The sequence below is a fragment of the Nerophis ophidion genome, linkage group LG01 (genome assembly GCF_033978795.1).
Source record: "Nerophis ophidion isolate RoL-2023_Sa linkage group LG01, RoL_Noph_v1.0, whole genome shotgun sequence".
NCBI classification, from domain to species: Eukaryota; Metazoa; Chordata; class Actinopteri; order Syngnathiformes; family Syngnathidae; genus Nerophis; species Nerophis ophidion.
Window position 1 is genome coordinate 62,582,569 of NC_084611.1, and position 10,671 is coordinate 62,593,239.

The following is a 10,671-nucleotide window of genomic DNA, read 5'->3' on the forward strand; positions in this document are numbered from 1 at the left end:
TTAAATCTTGTTCAGTTCCTTGTGCTTTGTGGAGCTGCCTACCGCCCGACAGAGGAGATTGACCTCCGCAGCATCGGCTGGGGGAACATCTTCCAGCTTCCTTTCAAACACCTCAGAGACTACCGCCTACGACTTCTCTGCCCTTTCTTCATCTACAGCGGACTGGAAGTTCTCTTTGCCATCAGCGGGCTCTCTTTGGTGCTGCGCTGCCATTGAGTCTTAACCTTGAATTCAAATGGATTTTTAACTGAGAGATGTGTAGATTGATTCATTTGTTCTCCCCACCCACAGTCCTATGGCGTTTGCACTTTGGGTCTGAAAAAACTGTGGCTCCTCGTGATGGTTTATGGATTTTCTTGCTCCGTCTTCTCCACGCTGTCCCTCGGCCTCCTGCGTCTCCCGCGATGGACATGTCTGGCAGGGGGCGCCGTTGTGCATTTTGTGCTGTTGTTGGTTCTCATGGTGTTTTCTCCGGCTCCCCAAAACCTGGTGTATGAGGGACCCCTGCTGGTGATCTCCATCCTGTGGGGTCTTGGCACAGCTCTAAACAAGACTGGAGTCAGCAGTAAGTATCAGGTTGTGTTTTCTGTGCGAACGTTCATTTCTTTCATCTGCATGTGTGTGTGTGTGTCAGTCTTGCTTGGTATTTTGTATGCGGAGGAGAAAGAACGCCTGGACTTTGTCTTCACCATCTATCACTGGTTGCAGGCCATCGCCATCTTTGTCGTCTATCTCTGGTCAGGGTTGCCTATGAGGGTAGGTGCTGCCGTACGTTTTTGTGTGAGCACCTTGAACTTTGCTCTTGGGTTATCACGATACCAGAACTTTAATAGTCCATACAGACATTTTTCGGACAATAAGTCGCACCCACTAAATTTTAGAAGAAAACATTTTTTGTTCATATATTTGCCACACCGGGCTATAAGCCGCAGAGATATACCAATGTGTAGTATTAATTAGATAATTACATAGAAACCTTAATTGTTTCCAAACGGTGCCGGTAACACGGCAGTAAAACGGCTGATTAAACAAAACAGAAAAGTAATTGATGTCTTTATTCATCCTTTTTTGATGGGGTTCCCCAAACTTTTTGACTTGGGGGGCGCATTGGGTTAAAATAAATGTGGCTGGGGGCCGTGCTGCATATATATAGATATATTTTGAGCGCAATGATGTCACGTTATCGATGGGAAAATGCATTTTTAGACAATATGAATTGCCTGAGCGGCAAGGAAACACCGAGAGTAACAAGCAGTAGAAAATGGATTAGAAAGGACAGATTTAATAAATGCTAATAAAAACAAAAACGTGGGACTTCCTGCGGACCGGATTTTGGACGCCTGTGGGCCGGACCTGGCCCGTGGGCCGTAGTTTGTTGACCCCTGCTTCATGAGATGAAGAATAGTTCTCCTTTTTAATAAGGTTCAAGATATTTATCAGGATTCTTCTTCCTTGTAATTTGTAAACACTTTGATTTTGAACAGTTTCTTAAAATGGGGATATTTTTATTTATTTATTTGCTTAATAAATTCCATAATTTAGCCGTTAGCGGAAAAAACAAGCCATAGATCAGCCGCACCTATGCATAAGCCTCAGGGTTTAAAGTTTGGGAAAAAAATAGTAAAAAAAAACAACTGAACCCATTTACTCTTAAATTCATTACTTTACTGAAAACATCAAGTATTTAGGATCACTGCGCTTCAACATATTTTTACAGAGAATTTAAATTGCTGTATCTGCTGCCAAGAGAGGTAATTATACATACAAAAGAGGAGTGTTCTATAGGCTGTTCTATAGGAAAAAACAATATTGTGCTTATGAATATGCTTCTAAATAACAACAACAGTCAACTATTTTACATTCTGAAAAGAACAGTGGCATGGAGCCTTTTAAGTAAACAATAGTGCTCTTAATATTCTTTCAATATGGTGGCAGTGTGACATCATCACATCATTTGAAATGAAATAGGCTAATAAAAAGGCTAAAACATGCACCATGGCACAGTGGTTTGGAATGACCGCAGTACAGGTCATGTCCTCCATTTAATCAAACGAATGTACAGCAGGTGCTTAAATGGAAATAATCATGTTTTCCTTCTCCCCACAAAAACAGGTCAAACTTGCCCTCCTGTTAGCAACGTTGCTGCTATCTTGCTACTGCTACTGGCTAATGGAGCGTCGCCTAATGAAGAAAGAACGCCATCGACTTCCCCGCATCCCACGACCGAAGCACAAGGTGACCAGACATACAAATATCTGAGGGATTGATTTTTTTTGTTCCTTTTTAAATTTTTAACATGCAAGAAATTGAAGTTACTGTCAACAAAATTCAGGCGCTGTTGGATTTTTTTTGTTTAGAGGCCTTATTATGAAAACGCATCAAAATGTTCTATAGTCCAGGTAAATATATCAAACAATCCCCCAAAACCTGCACTGTTTTGTCCTCCATTCATTAGCCCCTTGCAACCAGTTTTACGGACAGTCATCAAATTGGGTGGATGAGTTTTTCATGACAAGATGCGCAAAACGCTCTCAAGAACCCATGTTCACAAACAAACAAGAAGTCTGCTATTTTGGGCCAAAACCCTGGAGTTGTACTTTGGATGACACTTTGTTGGGTTAGGTACTTAAGTTTGGTACAGTCTTGTTCATATTTTGTAAGTATCTATAAGGTCCGGATTGTACCTATTTACGCCCTGGAGGAGTCTGGGAAGAACCCAGAATGCCCTAAATAATCCCAATGGCAAATGCGGAGCCCAAATTGTATGAAATGTACCAGTCCGGGGCTCATTTGGAAAAAGTAAGAACTTTTTTTGGTTCTCCAGGGCTATTACAAGCACCGGAATCTTTAGAGGTAAGTCTATTTTAAGGTACTTTGGGACCTGTCAGTCGTTTTCTGAGTCCGAAGAAACCCAGTAAAAGTAGAAAGTCGTAAATTCCTTTGGGGCAACTTCTGATCAGAAAATACTCGTAAAATTCTAAGCCCCGTTTCATAAGGGCCTCACCTGTCCAAGAAACTTTGTCTTTTCTTCACTTCTCTTCGGTACTTTGACCAAGTGAGCCCCAATTAAAAAAAAAAACAGACGTTATGGATGAGCAATAACAAGTAATGAAGGGATTTATCCTATGCAAGTGCAAGTGCAAGTGCAGTTCAAAACAAAAATGTTTACAACAAATTCCTGTAAAACAGCAGAGTGCTCCTGTTGTATTGAGGAACTTGGACCACTACAAACTCATTGGCATTCTAACCTTGCACGCAAACATAAAACACTTGGGTCCAAATTTGCGATTTACATAACTGAGGCGTTCCTCAAGGCACCACTTTAAGTCCTCACCCTTTTGGCAGCTACACCTTTTTTCCACAATTATGCAACTAAGGTGTTGCTCTAGCTTGTTTAATTCCGATGCAGTCAGTCGTCATTTGTTGACATCTTTAGTTATACTACTGGTGTTTCTCAAGGTTCCATTTTAGGTTCTCTTTTTTTCATCATTTGGGCTATTGCTTGTGAGTTCAGTTTAAAAAAAAAAATTTACTCCCCAGTGTCAGATGTTAAATAGTGTAAATTATCCTTATATAGCGCTTTACTCTAGTGCCTCAAAGCGCTTTACATAGTGAAACTCAATATCTAGGGTTACATTTAAACTAAGGATGTCCGATAATATCGGACTGGCAATATTATTGGCTGATAAATGCTTCAAAATGTAATATCTGAAATTATCGATATCGGTTCCATGATTATCTGTATCATTTTCTAATTGTAAAATGTATGACTTTTGAAACCGCTGCTGTATACACGGACATAGGGAGAGGTACAGAGGGCCAAAAAAACGTGAAAGCACTTCCTTTGCATGCTGGCACAGTCACATAATATCTACGGCTTTCCACACACACACACACACACACACACACACACACACACACACACACACACACACACACGCACACACACACACACACACACACACACACACACACACACACACACACACACACACACATTAACACTGTTACAAATACGCGCCACACTGTGAACCCACACCAAACAAGAATGACAAACACATTTCGGGAGAACATCCGCACCGTAACACAACATAAACACAACAGAACAAATACCCAGAACCACTTGCAGCACTAACTCTTCCGGGACGCTACAATATACACCCCCCGCTACGCCCTACCCCGCCCACCTCAACTTCCTCATAGTCTCTCTCAGGGAGAGCATGTCCCAAATTCCAAGCTATTATTTTGAGGCATGTTAAAAAAAATGCACTTTGTGAGTTTAATAACAAATATGGCAGTGCCATGTTGGCATTTGTTTCCATAACTTGAGTTGATTTATTTTAGAAAACCTTTTTACATTGTTTAATGCATCCAGCAGGGCATCACAACAAAATTAGGCATAATAATGTGTTAATTCCACAACTGTATATATTGGTATCGGTTGATATCTGTATCAGTAATTAATAGTTGGACAATATCGGAATTACAGATATCGGTAAAAAAGCTATTATCGGACGTCTCTAATTTAAAACAGTGGGGGTGGCACTGGGAGCAGGTGGATAAAGTGTCTTGCCCAAAGACACAACATCAATGACTAGGATGGCAGAAGCAAGGCTCGAACCTGGAACCCTCAAGTTGCTTGTATGGCCACTCTACCAACCGAGTTATGCCGACCTACAAGATCTTCATCGTGTATGGCCTATGTATTAAAGTTAAAGCTCGCGGGGCAGATCAGGCCCGCAAATAATTATCTATGGCCCCCGGAATGCTATTTGATTAGTATTAAAACCGGCCCCCGGGCCACAGCCGCCTGCTGCTGTTTTGCACGCACCAATACTCCATCAGTGTTGGCACTAGGAATTTTAAAAATGGGGTCCCAGGGACCCCATCAGGTCACAAAAATTGGGTTGCACAGTAAATTTTTGGGGTCCCACTTTTTTGTAACCGTTTTAAAAACAAATGATAAATGTATGCATTATCCTGTTATATCTCATATTTTATATTGTGTTTTGGAAAAAGGTTGTCGTAAACGTTACTTAAGTCACTTAAAAAAATAATACAAAAGAAAACACATTGTTATGCATATGTAAATTTATTTTGTAATAAACTTTCATTCACTTTCGTCTTTCCTTCATGGATCTAAACTTTACTGCTGCCGGTATTTTTTTCTTTATTTTTATTGTAATATTTTCAGAATGTGTTTGTTCTATTTTTGGCAAAGTAAGACAAAAAACAATCTGAAGTTTTATTTTTCAGTTTTAATGCCATAATTTTAATAGATTTTCCTCCAAGCGGCCCTTGAGCTAAAATTAATTGTACACTCCTGGACTGTATGGCATGTATGATGAAGATGACACACTGGAGCTTTGTCTGAATTAGTCACAGGGCCACCCGGGGGCAGCAGGAAATGACAAAAAAGGAATGTGGAATTAATGGTCATTATATTTTTATTTAGTTCCTAATGCCTGAAGATATTCTGAGCTTCATGCCAGTTTTTGAGTTTAATGCTGAGCAAACCATCACACAGGAATAATGCCATTTGTGTACGCAGGTCAAAGGCTATCGCTACCTAGAAGACGGCAACTCAGACGAGTCAGACTCGGAGAAAAGCGAGGAGGATGATATCGAGGAAGAGGAGCAGTTGGCGAATGAAATGGGAGCGCTGGACATGCAGAATGAACACCAGGACGGTGGGGTACTGGGGGGTGACTCACTCAGGGCCAGGAGGAAGAGGGTAGAGGGTCAGCAGCACATAGAGGAGGATGCCCAGGTAATGGAGGGCCACAGAGAGTGATTTTGCCATTTTTAAAGTGACAATTAGCAGGGATTTAAATTCAATGGTACAGGAAATTCACCAAATAGTGTACTAGTGTAGCAAACCACATTTGTATGGACATATTTTACAGACCTCCCCTCCCGCCCAACCCTAGATGGATGATTTTAATGACTTCATGTGAGCTCAGGCACCAGTTGAGCTGAACGGATGTTTTTTGAAACAACCCAACATGTGTCTCAGCTTGTCCTGGTGACGCTAATAGGCCAGGGGTGTCAAAAAACAACAACAGTAACACTATAGGACAAGAGAGCAAGAAGAAATTAAGTGCAATATGAGTAAAAGTAGACATTTTCAAAGTAATAATTACTGATAATATATGGTACTTGGTCACCTATAGCACAAAGCTGACACAAAGTTGTTTAAGTATATATAATGTTTGTTTTCAACATTTTTTAAAAGAAAACTAAAAATTTACTTTGATTTTCGGTGAGAAAAATTTGGACACCACAGGTAGAAAAAAATTAGAAGCTCAAAAAATTCAGTAAAAATATAAACACTGTTTGGTTATTTAGTTAATTAAATGGACTATAACAATGAACAAACAAAGTAATACTATTAACTCTTGAATAATGAATTTGAAAAATGTAATACATGTTTGACTTAGTATTAATGTTTTTGTGCAGGCAGTATTTTTGACAAACTAAGTTTTGAAGTTACACAGGAACTTTGTTATTGTTATTATTATGATTGTTATAATTATATTCTCATAAGAGGAGCTTGTAACATTTTGTCAAAAAATAACTTAAAAACAGTACAAATGTAATGGGGGTCCTTTCCCAGGTTTCTCATAGTCATTCATATTGACACCCCACAGGGTTGTGAGTTTTTCCTTGCCCTTATGTGGGCTCTGAACCGACGATGTCGTTGTGGCTTGTGTAACCATTTGAGACACTTGTGATTTACGGCTATATAAATAAACATTGATTGACATTGATTGATTGATTGTTTCTCCAGTTACGAGCTGCGTCACAGAACCAATTACACTTCTATCCTGATGTACTAGGTTTTCAAGAAACAGCTTGCATGTTAGCTTTGTGTTGTTAGCATCAACATTTTAACTTTTTTTTCCTTGCGTTATATAATTTTTGCTGTTTGTGTTTATAAAATGTACACTCTTTACGCCAGTGTTTGTTCCGATTAAACCGTGACCATTTCCATGATGCTACGCTAAGTGTATGACAACATAATACCTTGTAACCGATACTAAAAACAATAAACATAGTGTTGCCATAACATTTAAAAACAAATGCTTGAAAATAGACATACTGGAAGGTATTGGCTAATTCGAATATGTGTTTGCTGTTGAAGACTTCCTGTGTTTCTTCTGAATTTATATGTTTTTTTCAGTTTTGCATTAAATATGAATCACACTAACCTTTGCCGTGGTGTCATTTGGAAATAGTATTGCCCAAAAAATCACTACCTTTTGTTGTTACTATCATAAACAGTTATTGTTTGAACAAATATGCTCTGGAATCTTTACAAAGAAAATTAAGATCATTAGAAAGTAGAGTAAAGACACCAAGTGGCAGCTCAACCTGGGTGCCATAAACATATAAATGTATGCATTACTGCAAATGCTTTCCAAAAATAATCGAAAATTAAAGTAAGTCTTGCAACTCGCTAATCGGAAAAAAACATCATGTCCACTTGACCTGCTTCCTGAGAAATATAAATGGGTTATACTTGTATTGCGCTTTATATACCTTCAAAGTACTCAATGTGCTTTGATGGCGGGAGCTCCCATGCAAAGCCCTTACAACGACCCATCAGGAGCAAGGGTGAAGTGTCTTGCCCAGGGACACAACGGACATGCCTAGGATGGTAGAAGCCGGGGATCATACCAGGAACCCTGGCACGCCGACATTCATCAATCGAGGTTCAGGGCAAATCACTCTACTGAAACAGCCTTCGTAAAAGCGACTAATCTATTGCTAACTATGGAGGCTGATGCATCATCCATGTTGCTGCTACTTGATCTCGATACCGTCGATCATCACATTCTATAGAACTTAGCAACTTACCTTGTTTACCTGTATGTCATCTTTTTTGTAAGGGGCGCTGGAAGCCGGCAGACCCGTCAGCGATCCTGTTCTGTCTCCCTGTAATGTTTGTCTGATCTTGAATGGGATTGTGCTGAAAATTGTAATTTTCCTGAAGGAACTCTCCTGACCGAATAAATAAAGTACTATCTAATCTGAACTAATCTAAAACACGTATTGGTATGTCGGACTTAGCTTTGTCTTGGTTCAACTCCTTCATTTTTAAATAAAAGAAACTGCTGCTCTCAATGTGTCCACTGGATGACTATTAAGCCCCGGGGGCAATTTGGCCCGCCAGACATTCCCCCTATTTTTTTTTTAGATCTTTAAGATGGAAACTGTAGCCTCCATTATGATGTTTTCAAAAAACCTTAAGTCTTGAACTATACAAACTATTTCAATGGTTGGAATCTGTGCTTTTGCATGATGAAACCCTGTTTCCATAAGAGTTGGGAAATTGTGTTAGATGTAAATATAAACAGAATACAATGATTTGCAAATCCTTTTCAACCCATATTCAATTGAATGCACTACAAAGACAAGATATTTGATGTTCAAACTCATAAACTTTATTTTTTTTTTTGCAAATAATAATTAACTTATAATTTCATGGCTGCAACATGTGCCAAAGTAGTTGGGAAAGGGCATGTTCACCACTGTGTTACATCACCTTTTCTTTTAACAACACTCAATAAAAGTTTGGGAACTGAGGAAGTTAATTGTGAAGCTTTGAAAGTGGAATTCTTTCCCATTCTTGTTTTATGTAGAGCTTCAGTCGTTCAACAGTCCGGGGTCTCCGCTGTCGTATTTTACGCTTCATAATGTGCCACACATTTTCGATGGGAGACAGGTCTGGACTGCAAGCGGGCCAGGAAAGTACACACACTCTTTTTTTACAAAGCCATGCTGTTGTAACACGTGCTGAATTTGGCTTGGCATTGTCTTACTGAAATAAGCAGCGACGTCCATGAAAAAGACGGCGCTTAGATGGCAGCATATGTTGTTCCAAAACCTGTATGTATCTTTCAGCATTAATGGTGCCTTCACAGATGTGTAAGTTACCCATGTGTTGGGCACTAATGAACCCCCATACCATCACAGATGATTGCTTTTGAGCTTTGCGTCGATAACAGTCTGGATGGTTCGCTTCCCCTTTCAAAAAGAATTTGAAATGTGGACTCGTCAGACTACAGAACACTTTTCCACTTTGCATCAGTTCATCTTAGATGATATCGGGCCCAGAGAAGCCAGCGGCGTTTCTGGATGTTGTTGATAAACGGCTTTCGCTTTGCATAATAGAGTTTTAACTTGCACTTACAGATGTAGCGACGAACTGTATTTAGTGACCGTGGTTTTCTGAAGTGTTCCTGAGCCCATGTGGTGATATCCTTTAGAGATTGATGTCGGTTTTTTAGATACAGTGCCGTCCGTGGGATCAAAGGTCACGGTCATTTAATGTTGGTTTCCGGCCATGCCGCTTACGTGGAGTGATTTCTCCAGATTCTCTGAACCTTTTGATGATATTATGGACTGTAGATGTTGAAATCCCTAAATTTTTTGCAATTGCACTTTGAGAAACTGTTTGACTATTTGCACACACAGTTGTGGACAAAGGGGTGTACCTCGCCCCATCCTTTCTTGTGGAAGACTGAGCATTTTTTGGGAAGCTGTTTTTATACCCAATCATGGCACCCACCTGTTCCCAATTTGCCTGCACACCTGTGGGATGTTCCAAATAACTGTTTGATGAGCATTCATCAACTTTATCAGAATGTATTGCCACCTTTCCCAACTTCTTTGTCACGTGTTGCTGGCATCAAATTCTAAAGTTAATGGTTATTTGCACAAAAAAAAATGTTTATCAGTTTGAACATCAAATATGTTGTCTTTGTAGCATATTCAACTCAATATGGGTTGAAAATGATTTGCAAATCATTGTATTCCATTTATATTTACATCTAACACAATTTCCCAACTCATATGGAAACGGGGTTTGTATATATATAATATGCATGCATGGAATTTGGTAGTAATTTCATACAGGAATGTTTTTTAAATGTTTTACTGAATTGCAAGTCATTGATTTGCTCAAAAATTTGTGAAAATAAGCATAGTAAAAAATAGGTGCACATTTTGAAAGTCTCTGCAGTTTGCAATAATTTTGCAAAAAAGACACAGTTATTAATCAACAAAGTTGTAAACGCACTCTCAAACAACTTAACAGTGCACCATTTACTCTTCTTTAATTTACACAAACAAGTTTGTTTACTTTTTTCTGACAACAATGCTGATTAGTTGTTTTGGTACACTGAGACACCAACCCGTTGTAATTACACACACATGTCAAATGTTCTCCAGGAAGCAAAACAAATTCACATTTAGTCTTTAATTACAAGTTGATGCTCTTGTGTGTGTAGTACAGTTGGTTTATCGTCACTGTAATTGTGCCTCTTCAAGGTATTGTATGACAGATCAGCTGTGGTGATATGAATGATATCTTCTTGCAGAACTTGGTCTTCACAGATGTTAGATGTCCTACATGCGATAGTTGTCCGTTTAGCAAAATATGATTTTGGACTTAACTTTTGTTGACAACATTGAGTCACTACACTTTGCCATTCTCCTCTGCTTGTTGTGGATGTAGCTAGCATTCATGCTAACATAGACTGACCATACATGTCCTCTTTTGCGGGGCTGTCCGGGCTGTCGGGCAGAGTTTCTTAAATGCCTTGAATGTCCGGCATTTTGAGTTAGGGTTGAGTGTATTTTCAACGTATGTCCAGGGTTAAGAAG

At 39.3% G+C, this 10,671-nt stretch overlaps 1 protein-coding gene across 8 annotated transcripts in view; it reads left to right on the forward strand.

The window, feature by feature from the left end:
* Nucleotides 1-8,038, forward strand: part of unc93b1 (unc-93 homolog B1, TLR signaling regulator) — a 50,108-nt gene extending 42,070 nt beyond the window's left edge. For all 8 annotated transcript variants that reach the window (XM_061908923.1, XM_061908941.1, XM_061908967.1 and 5 more), the window contains 5 exons: nt 16-198; nt 292-565; nt 635-756; nt 2,113-2,235; nt 5,552-8,038. In XM_061908923.1, the coding sequence (XP_061764907.1) occupies nt 16-198; nt 292-565; nt 635-756; nt 2,113-2,235; nt 5,552-5,794 (945 nt within the window). In that variant the 3' untranslated portion in view covers nt 5,795-8,038. The remainder of the gene's footprint in view (nt 1-15; nt 199-291; nt 566-634; nt 757-2,112; nt 2,236-5,551) is intronic.
* The last annotated feature ends 2,633 nt before the right edge of the window (nt 8,039-10,671 follow it).